Genomic DNA, 20,215 nt, shown 5'->3' on the forward strand with positions numbered 1-20,215 from the left:
CATGTTCAGTAGCACGGCTAAGTTTCTTTTTCTGTTTTTTTTTTTTTCTATTTTAATTTCAGAACTATGGTTTGGAAACAGAAAATCTGAAAACTCTTTCACACAAACTGAATGCATCTGCCAAAAATCTGCAGAACTTCATCACTGGGAGGAGGAGAAGTGGTCACTATGATGGAAGGACCAGCCGCAAATTACCAAATGATTTTCTGACATCAGTAGTGGATCTCATTGGAGCTGCTAAAAGTCTCCTGGCTTGGTTGGACAGGTAAAATATCCCATATGTGTCACAGGTAACCAGTTCATGGACGTGCTGAAAACCCAGCCTCTTTACAAAACGTAACGTAGACATTTACACAGTAGCAGAATCCACTCACAAATTCTAAGAAGAACTTTGTGGCAGTTTTTTTTTCCTTGTTATTTAACTGTCAGTACATGATTCTGATAACATTACAATGCTTCCAAATTCTCTGCAATCCTACACATTTCTGGAAATACAGCATAGCACCAGGCTGACATGATTAGGATTTTTGCATATTTCGTTAAGAATATAGAATAATACATTGACCTGCATAAATCAGATTCTTTGCTCTGACAAAATCAAACTGACGAAACTGTAGTCATACGTTTCATAATGTATGTGTAAATATAGACTTTTACTGTGTGTGTGTGTGGTCTTGCAGTTTATGTTGGTTGTGTTTTTAATTACTGTTGGTGCTTTTTTGTTTTGTTTTGTTTTTTGTTTTTTTTTTTGAACTGCAGTGAAATACCTCAGAACTGTAGATGCAGCTGAAATGGGCTTATATTCTTATTTTATTAGCTAGAAAATATGTGAGAGCAGGGTTAACTGCTCTCCTTTAGTATACCTGCATTGATAATTTTCTAGTGATAGAAATAGTCATAAGCGGGTATTTAAGATGGTCATGTAAACTCCTGAAGTGGTTGAAATGAGTCTCCCTGTCTTTATGAGAATGCATCACAGTGCATTTTTATCATGAAAAATAAAATGCTTACCCTGATTTGCAAGATGTGTCTTTAGTGAGTATCTAATTTTTTTTTTACCCAGCAGCTGAAGTTTTTTCAGAGTACGAGTTTTGTGTAGTTCTTAGAATCCAATAGAGCTGTTTTGGTTTACTTCTCTGGGTTTTGCTGTGTTGTATCTAATTGATGGCTCCTGTCCCATAATTGATTTCCCTATGAAAGGGTAAGGTGAAACAGGAATCTCTTCCATTTCCTAACTGAAATTTAAACTCTTTTATTCAGTAGACTCCAACTACCAGAGTTTCTACCTTCCTTTCTAGCCTTCCCTTAGATTTCAAAATTGAAGATGTGCTCTTGCATTTCTGCCTAGGCACATAACATTAGATATGCAGAGAAATGATTAAGCTTTGTAGGAAGAGTTAGGTACTGGAAGTTGAAGAATTGGGAATTTGTTTTTAGCTTTACCTCTAACCTATTGCTTTGACCTGGAAGACCTGTAGTCCTCGTGTTGTTTTTTTTTTTTTTTTTCTGCAAACAATTTTTGGCAGAGAATAGCATGTCATTCTGAGTTTTAAAACAGAAGGAATAGTATGAAATCATGTTCTGCATAAGCACATCAGTGTTTGGGACTTTGTTCCATTTAGAAAAGACCTTGATTGTTTTCTCATCTAAATTGTGGACAATGGATAAAGAATTGGAAATAATATTTTGCATTCAATAGTCTGAAATTAAAAAGTAGATTTTCATGTATATTTAACACTGGAAAAAAGTTATTGTTCTGCCAACTAGTTTGTTTTTTTCTGGAAGGCTGATCAAATAACAGTAAAATTAAAAAAAAAAAAAAAAAAAAAGAATTGCTTGCATCTGAGTGTTAATGTGTGAATGTATTCCTGTAAACTGGTTAGTTGTAGTGTTGGTGAAGAAAGATCTCTGAAATGTTTTGGTTTTTTTTAAGTGTACGTGAATCCTACTCTCAAATGAAATGCAAAATGACTTATGCATTTATCTGAAGCTGATCAAACCAAGGAGTTCCAAGAAATTAAAAATTAAGGCAACAATGGTGAAAGCTTTTAGCAGTGTTGTGTTTAGCGTGCAAATGAGGCTTCCTTGAAGCAATGTATTAATTTTATTCAGATTTCTGAGAAAGTGCCTCTAATGTTCTGCGTAGCCTAAACATGTAGTGCTGCCAAATGTTTTCTGTAACATTTTAAGTCGATTCTGATTTATGAGAATGTGAAGCTTTCTTGTTTAGGTTTGTTCTTCCTTTTTTGTGAAATCCCCAAGCTGGAGTGAGAGCAGGCCAATGAATGTATCTTTCTCAGGAAGATGGAACATCTGAAGTACAACAGCATTCTGCTAATTACATTTTTTTCTGAGCAGATGTTGGGGCCACTAGGGGGAGATAGTAAGATTTTGGATATTAAATATCTGAAGTCAGGAACGTGGATTTAATTTCATTCTGCACAGCTATTGCTATAAAATCTGGGCCAAATCTGAATTCTTTTGGTTGGTGCCTAACACCAGTTCCATCTGTAGGGTATGAGAGGGAAGAGAAAACCATTTGGAGGTATAAATTGGTTATTAGGGTTATCCACTCTGTAGTAACATCCATTCTCCATTGTCCTGGTGTCGATTTGCCTCACAGGTCACACAGGGAAAATGCAGCCAGTAGCAGCTTCACATTGCCTAGAAATGCAATGATGAGGTTTTTTTATGCGTGGGGAATGATGATGATAGCATATGAGTCGTGCTTTGCCAGCTGCTCAAGCAAGCCCTCCCTTTATGATGTTTCCATAGGATGTTCACTGCTTATAATGGCCATGATACATGAGGCCAGGTACAATTATCAAACAGACTGTAGAAGTTGTGATTTGCTGAGTTACTTTCACTGTGGCTCTTATAGTGGCACTGTATGGAGCTGATCTAAGAATGCTCTTTGTTCCAGGCCTCTGCTTGTAGCAGCTGTACTTTCAGATGTATGTCACAGATAGAGGTTTTTATTGGAAATTAAGATAGCTTTTACTGAGCTGAGGTAAATATGATAGTTTTTACTATAGCTGAGGTTTTAAGGTCTTCAAGATTAATTTCACTAAGGAACTGGAAATTTCAGCAGAGAATTCTAGCTGTTTTCAAAGGAAATTGGCTGAGAATTTTTAGGAGCATAAAATGACTCCCTAGTAATTATGTTCTGCAAAGAAATTGTCATCACGCAAATAGATTATGTCCTTAAGCTTTTTAGACTCATTTCAATTTCCCTTTACTCTCTCAAAGCACAAAATCTTCAGAAAAATATTTTGTCTTAATAATTTTTATTTTATGCTCCTTCCCTAATCTTCAATTTTTTTGCAAGCCATCTGGGTGCTTAGATTTGAGCTTCCTTGAAAATCTTGAGAGTCTTTTCTGAAAGCATGATGTATTTCCACTTGACACACAACTTAGCTCTTAAGCTGATGGAAATACATACTCTACACTGTAGCAACAAACTATTTGTCTGCTGTTCTGAATGACTTGGCGTCTAAATGTCTCTGCTGTGAAGTGATACTTCTTAGGAATTAGATAATAATAAGAGGGGAGCTGTCCAGGAGATCCAGACTTCAAGCTAGATGATAGTTATTATTTTCAGTCTTTGTTCCTGTAGTTCTTGTATCTTGTAATCTTTGAAATAGTAATTGATGCTATCGTTCTGAATCTTTCTTTTCTTTGGTGTACTGGGTTCCTGGAAATTCTTCTGTATTTTACAAGGTTCATGCACTTCAGCCTGAAGAGGTTGAAACCTCAGTGCTTTCTATACAATATACTTTATTTGCTGAGATTATGTACAACAGTTATCGTGAATGTGTTTCTTTGTATCCTCTGAATAACGGTGCACGTAATATTGCCTTCAAAGTTGGGCAATTTACTTCTCTGCAAATTGATTATTTGATATAAATGCAAGAGGAAGATGAGTACTGTTAAGCAACTGAAAAATAAACTGAATAGTTAAAGAAAATCATTAGAAAACATGAAGGAAAAACGCAATTGAAAAATGCATTCAAGTTATCTAAAAATCAGAATTGAGGTAGGAGGTAGAAGTCCCTCAAGCCAAACTTAAACTTAAGGTATACCAGAGAAAGAAAATCTTTAATGTATGATTAAAGTAGAATTACTGTTGCGAGTCCATTACTGTGGATTCAAAGCATGAATAAACCAATTTTATGGTTTAAAGCTATCTCTGGCCTCACAGAAGTGTATTTTTCTGTACAGTACTGTGTCCAGTGGTACCTGTGCAATTAAACAGAAATTAGATGTATTTATTTATTTCAATCCCAGGTAATGTTTTATTCTTATGCACCTACAGTCCTACATAAAACCACTTTTATGAGTGTTGCTTTGTGTGTGCATCTGTGTTCACTGCCTCTGTGAAATTTCTAAATTATGTGCCATTCATTTGAGGCTTTATTGAACTGAAAGCACTATGAATTCACTCTATGTTGATAATCAAGCTACTTTTTTTTGTATTTCACTTGCGTCTTCAGTGACAACAGTGAAAACTTCAAAGCTTTTGTCCAGAGGGAAGTATGAAATGAAAACTAGTGACGCAGTGTTTTCAGAAAACTATCCAGAGCTTTTTTGAGTTTGGAGTTTAGTGCAGCTTATAAGTACCTTTATGATTAAGACTGAGCTCTTGTGCTGTTCTCACATCTCATTTGTTTTCTAAAAAATTAAGAAAATATGATCAACTACTAGAAAGTTTTGCATGTGGTATGGTGTTATAGATTTTCATGGTCATGGATTAGGATTTGCCAGAGAACACTGGACTTTTTTTTTTTTTTTTTTTTTAAATTGTACTTTTTGACTCAGCTGTCTGTTAGGGCAGCTATTTGGTGTGACTTTCACAGCAGTGCTCTTGTACCCCTTGTTTTTCACCCTGGCATATATCCCCATAAAATCTTAAACTGCTGCTATGGATTAGGCTGAAGTCGAAGTAATAGGAGCAAAGATATCTTGTGGAAATAGCTTTCGAGTTCCAGTCTTTCAGAGTTGTGGCTGGAGAAAAATTGGCAGGCTGACAAATATGCACGAGTTTGATTAATTTACCATTGCTATCTCTGGTCTGATACGTGAGCAAAACGGTACATGAACGAACAAAAAGTCCTACTGCAAATAGAAATTGTTGGTCCTATAAAAGAGGCAGGTCAAATTGCTGAGAGAAGTAACAAAATGTAAAATTTCAGAATAAAAGACATTCCTGATATCTTAGCTCAGCTTTTGTGGGCAGTCACAGAATGATGAGGTATAATTCTTTCACTCTGAACCCCAGGTTAGTAAGTTGTTTTGTCATGGTCCTAAATGTGCTAATATTTAGCAAAGCACTTGTATGTATACTTCAGTCCTGTTAAGGTAGGCTCTAATCTGTGCCTGAAGTTATGGACATTTGGATGCTTCAGTGCATAAGTCTGGATAGCAGAACAGACAGCCTGTTCACTGATTCTTTGTTATGCACAGAGTATAGCCTGCAATTACGTAGATGCTTTTGTTTACATATGAATAATTCTAGGTGGTCACCTTCAGCACACTCTTTTAATATGCTTTGCATGAAAGTACTGTGCTAGGAGAATGCATTTCCCGCTCATATATGACTATCCCTCTTTTCACCATGGTGACACAGTGCATGCATTTTCTTACACTGTAGGTGAAACATGTCTTGTTGGATTTCTTCATCTCATTGTTCTCAGTGAATGAGCCTCATTTGTGTCTATTGTGTGACTCTTCTGTAATTGTAAGTAAAGAGGACCATTTATTGGGAGAATTAGGCTTGAATGTTTGCAAGCATCTAACTTCTTACTTACAAAAGCTGTTACTAGTTTGAGGCCTCCTCTTTAAGGGACTCAGTATGGTACTGTTAGCTGTGCTTGATTATTACTTGACAAGGTAGATCTGGTTTGTGCAAGGATGGCACTGGGAAAACAAATGAAAACCCAAATAAAGAGAAACCACATTTCAGTGATTCACCCCACAAATAATGCACTTTCTGTCAAGTGGCTTTCAGTCTACAACACATGAATACGAGTATATGAAGTCTAGCATGGTGCAGGTTCACAATGTGGGTACACATAATGGAAGAATTAAGAGGCTCCCTCGCGTCACTAGCATGCATGGTCATGAAACATGAATGTGCTGTAGAATTATGAAGGCGTTTCATGTGCATGTGGCAAAAAGGAAAAGATCTGTGAGTTTTTGAGGGAAGAAATAATGAATTTTTAAGAGGAACTGAGAAGAGGGTTCAATGAATATGGAAACGTATATGGAAAAGATTTTGAAAAGCCTGTGAGAAACAAGGTAGTGAAAGGCAAAGGATCATGCCACAGCAGGAAGTGGGACAGCATGTAGCCTTTATACCAGGATAGTTTTTAGTTCTTATTTAATTTAAAGAACGCTAAATTGAACAAAATGCATGTTGAATATTGTAGTTATTCACAGGGAATTTGCTTCTATGTAATCATATGAAGTACCTGAGAATTGAAGGTCCAAGGAACTCAAAAGACTTTTGAAAGAAAATAATAAAATCTAGAGGTTGATGGAAATGGTTCAGACCATTTAAGAAATACATATATATTTTTAAAGTGGAGATAAGTGGTCTGATTAAACAAGGAATTCCTCTAATTCGGTATGTTTTTAAACTCTTGAGAAGGAAGGTGCTGGAGTAGCCAATTGAAAAGGTGTATGTAGGATTTATCTTCACTTCTGTTTGACCTGTCAATAATTCTGTACTGTATTGAAACAATGCATTTTAAAATCAGATATTAATGAAGAGGAGTTTTTGGTGTTTCACAGTGTGTCTATTATGAAATCAGCAATTCCATAATGACTATTCTATTGATGTTTATGTTGAAACTGCTTTGTTATATCAAGTCTTGCTGGACTTTCATGGTTGAAATTGAGGTTCAGGATGTATTACCAAAATAAGTATCCTTTGACAGTAAATATACTTGGAGAGGCTTTTGTTTTTGCTATCCTAGTTGCCTACTGCAATAGTCCATGTGTGTGCCGATTACCTCCAGTGAAGTGGACTGAAGTGGGGAGAGAGTGAAGAGGGAATTTCAATTTTAGTGGTCCAATTTGTAGCAATATCCCATAGAAGCATTGGCGGAGACTGCCATGTGAGAATCAGTTTATTAGCTACAGAGAACTACAGAAGAGGTAGCTTGAGGACTGCTTATCTCTTCCATAGGAAACAAGGACCTGTCATCTTATCCTTCCAAGTAATTAATCAGTTCTCAAAATATTTTAATAAGGATTATGTTTCTTAGGAAGCTTCTCCCTTCTGCTGCCACCCATGTGTCACTTCTTTCCATGCTGTTTTCAGTAAATCTTCACTGTGTAAACCTCAGTGTAATAAAAATGAGTAATGTCTCAGTCTCTTTGCCTCCTCTTTAAAATTTATTTGGGGCATTTCTAACGTTCTTCACTAAGAGCAATGATGGTAAAAATGTCATTATTTTCCTCATGAACCATGAAACCTACTAAATTGTAAAAGTATGAGAGAAAATCATACAGTTTTAGAAGCCAAAGCCTACCATGCGATTTTGTTTAGAGCAGTGCTGGAGGCTTTGAAATATCAAATAGATTCCAGTTGTGTAATTTGAGGATCAAATTGTATTAACATCCATACTTAAAGTAAAAGAATGCCATTTGCTGGTTTGATTTCATTCATTTTAAGAAAAAATGAGTTCATAAGTTAACATGACCTTTTTAAAGGTTTCAGGTAGATTTAAAACCTCGACAGCCACAATTTTAAAAGGGGAAAAAGGGTGTTTTTGTACATTTTGGCTAATGCACTATTTTTTTATTTTTATTTTTTAAAACACGATGATTGTTCATTACCAAGAAATACAGTCAGCTTTCATCCTTTAATAAGCTCTCATATCAACTGAACTTCAGTAATACTCTGTAACTGTAGGTAAACCTGCTATGTAGTTTGTATGTACTGTACAGTTTAAAACTTGCATTTTCAATTTTGATTATAGCTCTGTGTCAAATGGCTTTTGTCAGGCACCTTTCAGAGCTTATCTACATGCTACGTATCAAGATTCTACTGTCTGCTTGCTTATATGGTTCTTAAACTCTGCCAGACTTCTTATTTCTGTAATTTTATTTTTAAATTCCCTAGAAAATAAAGGTAGAAAAAATATATTTTTGTTGTATAATGTATTACATCAAATTAAAGCTGCTTGTCTTTATGCACCTCAGAGTTCATGTCATTTTTTGAACCATCAGGGCAGGATTTAAAATTCTGGAAAAGAAAGAGAGCACTAGAACAAGATAAAATTCACATGGGCTTGTTGGCAAAATCTGCCTGTACTAACAGTTCAGTAACTGCACACAGAAAAAAATTCTAGAAAACTACTAAGAATCAGTAGAACTGTATCCATAGTTCTCATTTAGACATGCTTATAGCAGAGTTCTTTGTACTGGCAACTTGTCTTTAGGTTTAGATTAGGAAGTTAGGAGCTCTTTATGAATATAAATGCTCCGAGATTTTGTGACAATTGGGAAAGGACAAATGATCCAGATTATTTAAAAGCCACTTCTCTTCAAATAGTTGATCTATATACTGCATGATCTGTTGTTAATTTATTCAGACATTATATTCCACACAGTACTTTGCCACCTTTTTATTTGTTTGTTTGTTTGTTTTAAATGTTTGAAGCAAGTGTATTATGGAGAAATGTCATCTTTGTGATGGTAATAATGTCTGTAAAAGCCTCATTTGCAACACTGGTGGAGTAGAACTGTTCACTTGCAGAAAATTCCAGCCCTGCCTAGTTTGACTTCTTTTTGAGTACACAGAATAGATCAAGTTGTGTTTATATTTTAAGACAGATCTGTAATACAGAAATCAGAGGACTGCCAGCCTCACTAACCAAATATGTTTTAGCAGTGCCTCCAGAAAATAAGCAAGCTTCTAGACAAGGTAGATAATCATTTAAAGCATTCTGACATGACGTTTAAGGTGTAGGATGCATGTAGGTGACTTCTTTAAGTGCTGGATTACATTTTTCATTTCACCGATCACTTCTGACTGTGGCACAGTGTGGGGAGATGTTAAGCTGTGCCTCCAGTTTAGCCTTTGTAACTGTTTTTGAGTGTTGATTCATCTCTGGCTCTAAATGGCATTCTCATTTGGATAAAACTTTTACTTCTTCTGAGTTCCTCCAGTAATTATATTAGACATCAGACATGATTCTGGAAATTTCAGTGAGTCAGTGAAATACTTTCCTGGTGCAATTCATATCTGTGCACCATCCATATCAGAGGTGAAAATGGCACCTTAGTAATGGTGTTCCCAAACAACTGCCGAAGGCAATGTGGAATGTTTTTTCTAGGGGTGTGAAAGTAGTTCAGGAATGCGCTGGAAGACTATGAGAAATTATGCTTCTATAAATGAAGCTTCTTAAGGAAGAAAAAACAAGGAGAGTTGAACATTTTCCGTGGATATGTATGCTGCAATTTACAATTTTAATAATAGATTTTAGTATTATCCATGTTTTTAATATCACTAGAAAAGAAATGCATTAAAAAAGTCCTATGGGCGCTAAGTTCATTGTGAGCCACTGAAACAAGTGGATATATGACAGTGTCATTGAGCTTTTTTTTTTTTTCCTTCTTTCTTTTTAGATCACCTTTTGCTGCTGTGACAGATTACTCTGTAACAAGAAATAATGTAATACAACTCTGTCTGGAGCTGACAACAATTGTACAACAGGTATGCGAGCATCTACTTAGAAATTTAATCTTTTGTAATAGTAAATGGCCATTACCTTGTGCACACTGTCATGTATTATTCTTTGTTTATATTATTGTCTAACAATAAGAAGGAAATACTTGTGCTTTGTAAATTCTCTATAAAAATTCCGCTTCCTGATTTTATAATAGTAGTTTGGGCATCCTTCATGTCCTCCCTGCCTATCTCAGTAGTGAAATTCATCTTGGGTTGAATAACATTACTATAAATTTGTATAGTCAAATAGTTTAGTATACTTGAAATTATACTTGATAGTTTGTATACTTGAAATCTTGTATTTTGTCTTGAGATTTTCATTAACTATCTGTTTGACATGGTGTGCATGTATGTGAGGAGGAGCTTTGTTATGTGCTCCTTCATGCAGCTCATATCATCTACACACCTGTAAAGATAACATGTCCCTGTTAGGCTAGAATAAAGAATGCACTTCTGCGCATGCTTTAAGAAATACAGAAGCTAACACTGAGAAACACTTTCGTACTGGGCTTCATTTTGGAGTACATTTTAGAGAACCTACTACATCCTTTTTTTTCTTCTCACTAATGTGGTTTAGAACTGTCCCTGTCTTTGCTGGGAAGTGAAAAGTCTCCTTTGCTGCGAGTTCATTCTGATGTTGATGCTAAATGCTGGAAGAATAACCTGGGAAATTAAACTAGTTCTGTTCAGTCAAGCATCATCCCGTACTCTGATGCAAGTATTTTTGAGGTTACAACTCATCTGTCTACTATTGATAACTGTGGAGGGATGTGGTACTATCTTATATCATTGTTTTCCTAGTTTTTTGGTGTTTGATTTCATAGAATCATGAAGTTTGGGAAAGACCCACTAGGATTATCTACAGCAACTATTTCTAGCAGAACAAGGAATGTTTATTGGACCCAAATTATCCTCCTTCAGCTGAGATTGTGACGCAGCTTGTTGGCTTCGTATTCCATTTCTCTAGACAAATGTCAGGATAAATTCTTCTCTGTTGGCTGCTGCAGGGGCAGGTCACAGCCATCTGTTGTGAACTGCTGGCCCTCCCTCTGTATGCATATCCACTTGCTTTGGGCTGCAGTTCAGTGCTGGAACAGACAGTGCTTGAGAGGAGGAAGAGAGATGCATGCAGCAGTGCCCATCATGCAGAGGGATGAGACTTGGCTCTCCTGGTGGTTCAGCAAGAGTATGAGGGAAGGGCCAATGCCAATATGGAGAATTTTGCAGAAGTGAGTGCACTTAAGAAACTGGAGATTATAGAAGTAGGAGAGGGTGGGCTGGGTAGGACTAAGAGTGCTAGGGAGAATTTTTTTTCTAGCTGTTAGAAGTATCGGTCTATTGTCACTCAATTGGTCTATGCTAATGATCTCCTATGTTCCCTTAGTGTGAGTTTGTTTGATGACACTACTCTCCCTTTTATAAAAACAATGCATTTTTCTCTGATGCTTTGATAAATACATACAATACCAAATATTATTTGGGTTTGCTTCCTCTCTGATTTAGAGAAGAGTAGTGTTGCTAGTCCTCTGTGCTCAAATTTGGAAAATGAAGATTTTTTTTTTTTAGTTTTATTTTTCTTTCAAATATGATTGATGTTTTTCTGGTGTGCAAAATGGAATGTGGTCTGCTCCCTCCCCACAGATCACATTAGCAAGGGTGCATGTTGGTGCCTGGGCAAGAGACAAGGGGGGGGTGTCTTGGTAGTCTTGTGCTTTTGGCCATTTTGCAATCAATGCCAGACTTCTCATTTTCATTCTGTCTCAAACTGCAACAGAGATGCCAGCAGCAATGGCTGTGGAAGAAGACCACAGGCCTTTGTTTTTGTGGATGGCTATTTATGGAATCTGCATGGGAACTGCTGAGTCACGGCCTGAACCTCTGATTGATCACCTGAGGCGAGCCATGAGTCAGCCAGAGGAGCACAGGTGAAGGCAATTCACCTGTGCTGCCGGAAGGGGTGGAGCCTGGCTGCACCCCTCCTAGACCTATTTAAGAGCTGGCTACCAGAGGGGAAGGATCTCTTCTGGAGATCACCTCTCTTGGTGTTTTGTGGTGAGCTCAGCTGAAGGGTAAGCTCTTCCACTTATTCTCTTTTGTGATCGTTGTCTACTTTGCCTAACTCTCTTGATTATATTGTGATTATAACATCTTGATATCTATTGATTATACAATTACATTGTGATTATAACATCTTGATATCTATTGATTATACAGAATCATATCATAGGATGGTTTGGGTTGGGAGAGACCTCAAGGATCACCAAGTTCCAATTCCTCTGCTGCACATAGAGTTGCCAGATTCTAGGTCGAATACTTGATCATGTTGCCATGGTCCCATCCAACTTGGCCTTGAACACCTCCAGGGATGGAGTGTCCACAACCTCTCTGGGCATCCTGTTCCAGTACCTCATCACCCTCTCAGTGAAAAACTTATCCCTGACGTCGTGGCTAAATATTTCCTCGTTTAGTTTAAAAACATTCCTCCTTGTCCTATTATTATCTACTTATGTGAAAAGTTTATTTCGCTCATGTGTATAATCTCTCTCTAGCTATTGGAAGGCTGTAATGAGGTTTCCCTACAGCCTTCTCTAAACTGAGCAAACCCAGCTCCTTCATTCTGTCTAGACAGGAGACGTGCTGTAGCTCTCTGATCATCTTCGTGGCCCTCGTCTGGACCCTCTCTAAAAGCTTGATTTCTTTCTTGAGCTGGAAGCCCCAGACTTGAATGCAGTACTCCAAATGGGGCCTCATGATGGCATAGAAGAGGAATAATCACCCCCCTTGTCCTGTTGGCCATCATTCTTCTGATGCTGCCCAGGATACTGTTGGCTTTCTGGGCTACAAGTGCACACTGTTGGCTCGTGTTCCCCTACTAGGAACCATAAGCCCTCCTCAGCTTATGGTACTCCTCAGGGGTACTCCCAAGGAGTTCTTCTCCCAGTCTCTGTACTTATCTGAGATTACCTTGACTCAAGTGCAAAACCTTGCACTTTTCTATGTTGAACTCATTAGGTTCACAAGGGCCTGCCTTTGCAGTTTATAAATGTCTCTCTGGGTGGCATCCCTTTGCTGTATCTGCAGCACTCAACTTGGTGTCATAAGTAAATTTTCTAAGGGTACACTTGATCCCATTATCTATGTCATTGGTAAAGATGTTAGAGAGTATTGATTCCAAAACAGACAGATTGGGGAACACTTCTTGTTCCTGGCCTTCATCTGGATATAGAACCATTGACCACAACCCTCTGGCTGTGACCTTTCAAACCAATTCCTTATCCACCTAATAGTCCACCCTTCAAATCAGTATCTCTCCAATTTAGAGATAAGGATGTGGTGGAGGACCATGTTAAAGGCCTTGCAGAAGTCCAAGTAAATGACATCAGATTCCTTTCTGTGGTCAACCATTGCCATCACTCCATCGCAAAGGCCACCAGAATGATCAGGCATGACCTTCCCTTGTTGAAATTGTGCTGGCTGTCTCAGATCACCTGCTTATGCCTTGCGTGCCTCAGCATATATTCTGGGAGTACCTATTCCATGATCTTCTCAGGCAGAGATGAGGCTTACCAGTCCATTGTTCCCCAGGTCCTCTTTCTTCCCTTTTTATAAATGGAAGTGATGTTACCCTTTTTCCAATCATCAGGGACTTTGCCTGACAGCTAGAACTTTTCAAATATGATGGAGAGTGGCTCAGCAACCACACTGACCTGTTCCTTTAGGACCCTGGGATGCATGTTGTCTGGCTCCATAGACTTGTATGCATCCAGTCTGTGAGGCTCTCTCGGACTTGCTCTGCCCTTACAGTGTGAGGGGAGTTTGCTACCACAGTTCCCACCAAGAAAGGGATGTGAAGTTGAGGGATGTGAGAAATATGAGAATCCTGCCTGCCAGTGGAAACTGTGGCAAAGAACTTACTGAATATCTCAGCCTTCTCCCATACCTGTCGTAGCCAGTTCTCCTTTTTCATTTATCAAAGGAGGCATGCTCTCTTTGGCCTATCTCTTCTGACCTATGTACCTATAGAATCTCCTGTTGTTTTTAACATCCCTTGCCAAATTCAGTTCCATGCATGCCTAATCCCATCTCTGCACATCCAAACAGCATCCCTGTAATCTTTGCAGGTGATATGTCCTTGTTTCCACTGCCTGTGCTTGACCTTCTTTTTCCTCAGTTTGATTGGCAGGTCCTTGCCAAGTTTCTTGCCTCCTCTGTCTGCTTTCTTATTTTGAGGGATGGAGAGCTCTTGTGCAAAGTGTTTCTTAATCTGTTGCCCCACGGTGAGTTGTGTCCTTATTGAGCTGTGAAAAAGGGTCAGTACTTCAGGACAGGAAGCATACAGGACATGTATTGCCCTTGGCTGAACTGCTTGTTTTCTGTAGAAGTAATTGTGACTCACTGTCCAGCTTTTTAGTGGGAGTGAGAACCATCTGATCTGTTTTCATTAACTATATAACGATGAAATTAATTATATATATATTTGTATTTCTCATTAATAGTATTGACTATTAATGAGAAAGAGGTTAGAAGATGAACCACTGCAGTATTTCCCAGGAAGCCACTGAGTATCAGCTCACTTTTTTTTTTTTTTTTTTTTTTAAAAGTCATCCTCATTCATGATACTACTGATTTGCTATGGTCATAGGTAAATAATTTTCTCTGTATATTTTTCAGTGAGAAATGAAATAGACCAAATGTTACTATTTAATATTTTTGGAGAAGTCTTATCTTTGCCAAAACTGACATGCTTTCCCAATTAGGAAGCAGTCCAGTACATGAATCCATACTTTGAATTCAAAAGGAGCATTTACGTGCTTAAATTTAAGCATGCTTTGGTACTGAATTGAGCTGCAGTCAGAAGAATGATAATGAAAAATTCCATTACTAGCTCCAAACACATGTGGATTGATCTCTACTTAAAACGAATGTGTTCCAGCATAGCATTTCAAATTGTCTTTGAGTTTTTCTTCTGTATGATCATTGAGCACATTGAAAATCCTCATTATACTTTCTTAAGGCTAAATGCTTAAAACAAAATGTTTTGATATCACCTTAGCAGGTTTTTTTTTTTGTCTTAGAGCTCAATTTCTTTTGTACATGAAGTATCTCATAGTATTTCATTAATTTATAGCAATTTGTAATTTAATTTATAATTTTTTTGAGTTTATGAAAAACCTTGAAAAGACAATGATACAAATGTTTTTTACACTAGTTAAGAATAGATTTTTATAAAGTACGTATTAAGAGGAAATAGTCTGCATGTTTTCTTATACCTCTGAATTTTTTCAAAGATATTCATACAATATAAAAATAAAACACTGGTATTCCCTACAGTAACTAAACACTTGCAAGATTCAGAGCTGATTTTTGTGTTGTTTGCTTATAGTCAACATTAAGAATTAATAACCAAAAATGAGAAGTCAAGGTGGGGGGAGGGAAGCTGGAACTAATTTGGCTTTGTTTGTAACACTTCGCATGTTTTAAGGCTAATTGCAATGTTTCTTCATTGAATTAAGGCATTTCTTGTCCCCCTCCTCCCTCATTTGTAAGTACTCAATGATAATGAAGAAAAAAAGTAGCAGAAATACAGTTCTTTATTCAAAGAATAAAGTCTAAGAAAATCAATTGTAAGTCTGTGCTTTAACCTTTAAATAATTATTTAAAGTTGGATTTATAATACCTACTTAGGAATCAACTTTGGAATAGTGCAGCATGGCACATACTTGAGTTTAACCATTTCATTTTCTGTGTGCATTGCATGTTGCCGAACACCTAATTTGCCTCTGAGAACAGGTCCCTCAGGGCACTGCAAATTATTATTGTAACCTGTTTTGCATTCACACTAATCCTACGCTTCTATGCTGTTTTATTTTGGTTTAGGATTATTGTTTTCTTCCCCTTAAGGCAGTAAGATAGTGTTGGACAAGTACTTGCTGTGGTTTCACTCTTAATGTCACCCTCCTTTCTGATGGGTTATTAAATTTAGGGCTCTTTAGTAGCTCTCTACATTGGACTGTTGCTAGTAGAATCATAGAATGGCCCAGGTTGGAAGGAACCTCAAGGATCATGAATCTCCAACCCCCTGCCACATGCAGGGCCACCAACCTCCACAGTTAATTCTAGACCAGACCGCCCAGGGCCCCATCCAATCTGGCCTTGAACACCTCCAGGGACGGGGCATCCACAACCTCTCTGGGCAGCCTGTTCCAGCACCTCACCACTCTCTCTGTAAAGAACTTCCCCTTGACATCCAACCTAAATCTTCCCTCCTTCTGCTTAAAACTACTTCCTCTTGTCCTGCCATTATTTACCCTTGTAAAGAGTTGATTCCCCTCCTGTTTGTAGGCTCCCTTTAGGTACTGAAAGGCTGCAATGAGGTCACCCCGCAGCCTTCTCTTCTCCAGGCTGAACAAGCCCATCTCCCTCAGCCTGTCTTCGTTGGGGAGGTGTTCCAGCCCTCTGATTAATAGCTCCATGTCTCAATTTGTACTGGGAGCCCAACACTCAGAATAGAAATGTATCATATGGAATGATTCTATTAGCATTGTTGGGATAGTATCAAATATACTGAAAGGGAAGTTAATATCCTTCGTAATAGGAATGTTGTTACAAAGTATCTCTTTTCTATCATGATTCCTCACTTTTTGCCATCCTAGCTCTTAAGGACTTTAAGGACTTGATAAATATATTTTTAAAACATTGAACTTAAGGTCATGCTAAGTAGCTAATTACCATAGGTTTCTTTAACTAATAAAAGGGCTTCAGTAGTTAAGTAGTGTGAATGTTTGATTAGCTTCTTATTACACCTGTTATGCTTTTGTTGGTGTTCAGAAGCAAAACTGTACATGAAAATTGATTTTTTTTTTTTTTTTTTTTTTTTAATTTAAATTTTTGAAGTTCTTCCTTCTACTCCAACTTTGTTAACAGATGCATTCAGGAAATCTTTGTTATTCTACTAGTAATAATTCCTGCCCACATTTTTTTTAAGAAAAAGGAGGCTACAGTTTTGGAATTTGAAGTATGTATGCATAGTACACAGTTTATACAAATTGTCCCATTTCTGGTAAGTGTGCAAGTAGGAGGATAAGTGTACAAGTGGGTAGATAAACAAGTGTGGTGTGAAGTTAAAAACTGAACAAAAAAGTCCTACCAGAAAACAGTACCAAGGCAACATCTGCCTTTTGAACATATGATCAAAATGATATTCCAATAAGAATGTTGTAACTTATTGAAAATCATGCTGACAGAAATTTAAACTGACCTTGTATCCTCCAAGTGCTGTTGATAAGCAAGTTCCAGAATGTGTATTATCACATGCGGTTACTTATTCACCTGGAGAAGTCAATGTATTATGTATAAGGTAAAGAGGAATTTAAAGGATTGCTTCAAATATGAAAATTGTTTTTGTTTATCAAAGCATCTTCAATTTGTAGTCTTTAGCAATGTTTTCCTCCTTTTCAAAGTAAGAGTAGCTTATTTCTCCAGAGCACGCTTTGACAGAAAATTTCATTTGTAATTTAATGTAAAAATAAATTAATAAATGCCTAGTGGGCATAGATGCCCTTTTCTGAATGTGGTGGCTTATTTCTGCAATTTTTCTATGTATATATATATTTTTTTCAAGTTGCTTACTAGTGGATTGTTGTCTTTTTATTTATGTTTTGGAGTGTTTCTCTGAAATGGAATTAGGCAGGGAGTAGATCAAAGGTTAAAACTTTAATAATAGTATATAGGGATATGAAATTCTATCAGAAATAATTTGCCTCGTGGTTGGAGGAGGGAAAAAAAAAAGATTGTTGAGTACATAAGAAGCTTAGTGACTAGAAAATATGAATGTGTTGGCTTATTCTTTGTTTATTTGTTTAGAAGATTTTTTAGATTAACAGACTCTCTCAATGGAGGAAAAAAAAATGAAACAAAAAGAGGCAGAATAAATTGTGGAAGAAAGGGTACTCTTTTTGATTCAGCATATTCTGGTAAACCAGTGTAACTATTGAATTTTTATAAGGAAAAGAGCCTGAATGGGTCAAGGTAAGGTGATAGTGAAAGAGTCAAGGACAGCTTGGGTTTATTCATACTTGATGGAAAGTGGCTGTAAGTTAATGGAAACTGAGATCAAGTTTGGATGTAGAGGAAAAGTGTTTTCAGGCGTTTCATACATTGCGTTTAAATAAAACCTGTTTTATTTTTTTTTCCTTAAGTTGATTTATATGGGCACTGCACCTGCACTTGTTGAGTGCTATCACTGTTTTCCATTCAGCTAGGGGCAGATAGGAGATATGCCATGCTTTGTCTGTAGTTCTTTGCAAAAGCTGAATTTAATCCTTAACGATGATGGATTGAGATTATATTAATTAGATGAGTAAAAATGGTTTTCACTACTTTTGCTTCAGGAACTCTGATTTTTCCTTTTCCAGAGATGGTGTAGTATCTGTAAGCAGGTGTTACAAAGCAGGATTTCACTTCAGTCTGGTGAATTACAGAAACTGCGTTGCTAGGAAGCCAGCAGAAGCTTTGGTCATGAAAAGTGTGAGGTCAAGCTTTATTTCAGGGAGGTCATGTGAGATACATTTGTGTTTGTTTCCTTAAATCCATTAAAAACACACGAAGAATTTCAGATTATCCAGTGTGAAACGTTTGAGTCATAGCTGAGCCTGAAATGCCATCTTCCTAAATACCATTATGTTTCTCAAGTTCAGTTATTTTCTCTGTTGGCAGAATAACCACCTAGGCACTATGAAGTATTTTGCTGCAATTTTGTTTTATAAACCACAGTTCTTTATAATGAGAATCCTAAAGGAAAAACAGAAGTAAAAAAACCTAAAATTATTTACCTCTAAATGATTTTGCAGGTGACATTGAAAAAAAAACTGCAGAACACCTTCCACTAGAAACTGTATTTGGCATGTCAGTAATGAAAGAGCTCATTTTGAATGCTTGACACTAATTTTTCTGGATTAGAAGTGTGGAATAAGGTGTGCTCTTACTTTGTTGTTGTTGTTTTTTCTCATTTGAAGCATTTTTACCCTGGTTGTCAACCTCTCATTTGTTGATAGTTTCAGTGGATTCTTTTTACCTCTTGCGAATGTCTTTGAGTAGAAGAATTATCCTGAAGTGAAATTCAATTTAAACTGTGAGAGCACTTGGAATCTAGCAAGATAGATGAGCAGGTGTCAGTGTGCCTTTACCTAGTTATGAAATGCTTGCTAGAATTTCTGACCTAATAGATTGCCAGTTTGTTTTAGAAACAGTGTTGGAAGAAATGTGATTATATGCAGGTGGGTTAATGGTTGGACTAGATGATCTTACTGGTCTTTTCCAACTTTAATGATTCTATGGTACTTAAGAATTAATATGTGACCAGATCTCAAGGGAAAGCAGGATGATGCTTTTCATAGAACGTAAGGCAGAAGTAAATGGAAATGGAAAATGATTTCAGAAATCTGGAAGAAAAGAGCTCAGTGCCCACGTTGCATCTCTATTAATCCAGAGAGCAGTTTTTCCCAGTAGTTCCTTGATCTGTGGGTGATTTATGTAAGTTGTGTTAAATTTTTACATGAAGCATTCTGTTGCTATGGTGATAGGTGCCACTCCACGCAGATTGTTTAAATAACGTTAAAGCAATTCTTTGTACTCGGTAAGCTATGTAATTGCTATTAGTTTGTACACAAGGGCTGTGAACTTCAAAAAAAAAAAAAAGAAGAAAAAAGAGCAGTTTCATTAAATCATGGAAAGACTCTGGAGTTTTACACGCTTTTGTGTAGGTTGCATAGGGAATATCTTCTTATGTAGCGTTGATTTAATAGCTGGCATTATATTTTTCACTATAGGGATATTTTCCTCTTCCATTAGTATCTTAAATGGTGTGTGCTCACCAATCTGCTTTCTCCCATCTCTGTCATTTTTTAGGTATGTTTCTGATGGGAGACAGACAGCATGGGTTGCTGTAGACATAGGTGAGCTCTGGGTTAAAAGTAGAGAGGCAGAGAGTAATAACAGAGCAGGATGCCATGGACTCAGTGTCAAGAAGCTGCAGGGATTGAATAATTGCAGCATAAGTGGAAAAGAAAAAATATTTCTGAATGGCAGTGGGAAGAAAATTGACAGGATTTGTGTGGGAGGTGGAGTTGGAAATGGCACCCAGGTTGTGAGCTTGTGGGACATCAGGTGGTGGAATTGTTGACAGAGATAGGCAAAGAAGGAGGAAGCAGGGAAGATTTGGGAAGAAACACGATTTCAGCTTTTCAGCATATTGTGCTAGGGCTAGTGGCAAATATCCAGGAGGAGATTCTAAACTGGGAATGTGAACAGAAGGGACGAGAGCTCTGTGACTCATCTACTCAGAGATGATAATTAAAGCAGCATGATTTTTAGGAGGTGCTGAGCAATAGTGAAGAGGTTGCAGAAGATGGGAGGGTTAAGGGTAGAGCTCCCTGGGCTGTGGCAGTCTGGAGGAGGAACAGCCATGATGAGAGACAT

At 37.3% G+C, this 20,215-nt stretch overlaps 1 protein-coding gene across 3 annotated transcripts in view; it reads left to right on the forward strand.

Moving 5' to 3' along the window:
* Positions 1 to 20,215, forward strand: part of CNKSR2 (connector enhancer of kinase suppressor of Ras 2) — a 205,352-nt gene that overhangs the window by 44,459 nt on the left and 140,678 nt on the right. For all 3 annotated transcript variants that reach the window (XM_042867255.1, XM_042867252.1, XM_042867253.1), the window contains exons 3-4: positions 63 to 265; positions 9,637 to 9,724. In XM_042867255.1, the coding sequence (XP_042723189.1) occupies positions 63 to 265; positions 9,637 to 9,724 (291 nt within the window). The remainder of the gene's footprint in view (positions 1 to 62; positions 266 to 9,636; positions 9,725 to 20,215) is intronic.

This window comes from Lagopus leucura, unplaced genomic scaffold (genome assembly GCF_019238085.1).
Source record: "Lagopus leucura isolate 7727_CA_CO unplaced genomic scaffold, USGS_WTPT01 Super-Scaffold_100001, whole genome shotgun sequence".
Lineage (NCBI taxonomy): Eukaryota > Metazoa > Chordata > Aves > Galliformes > Phasianidae > Lagopus > Lagopus leucura.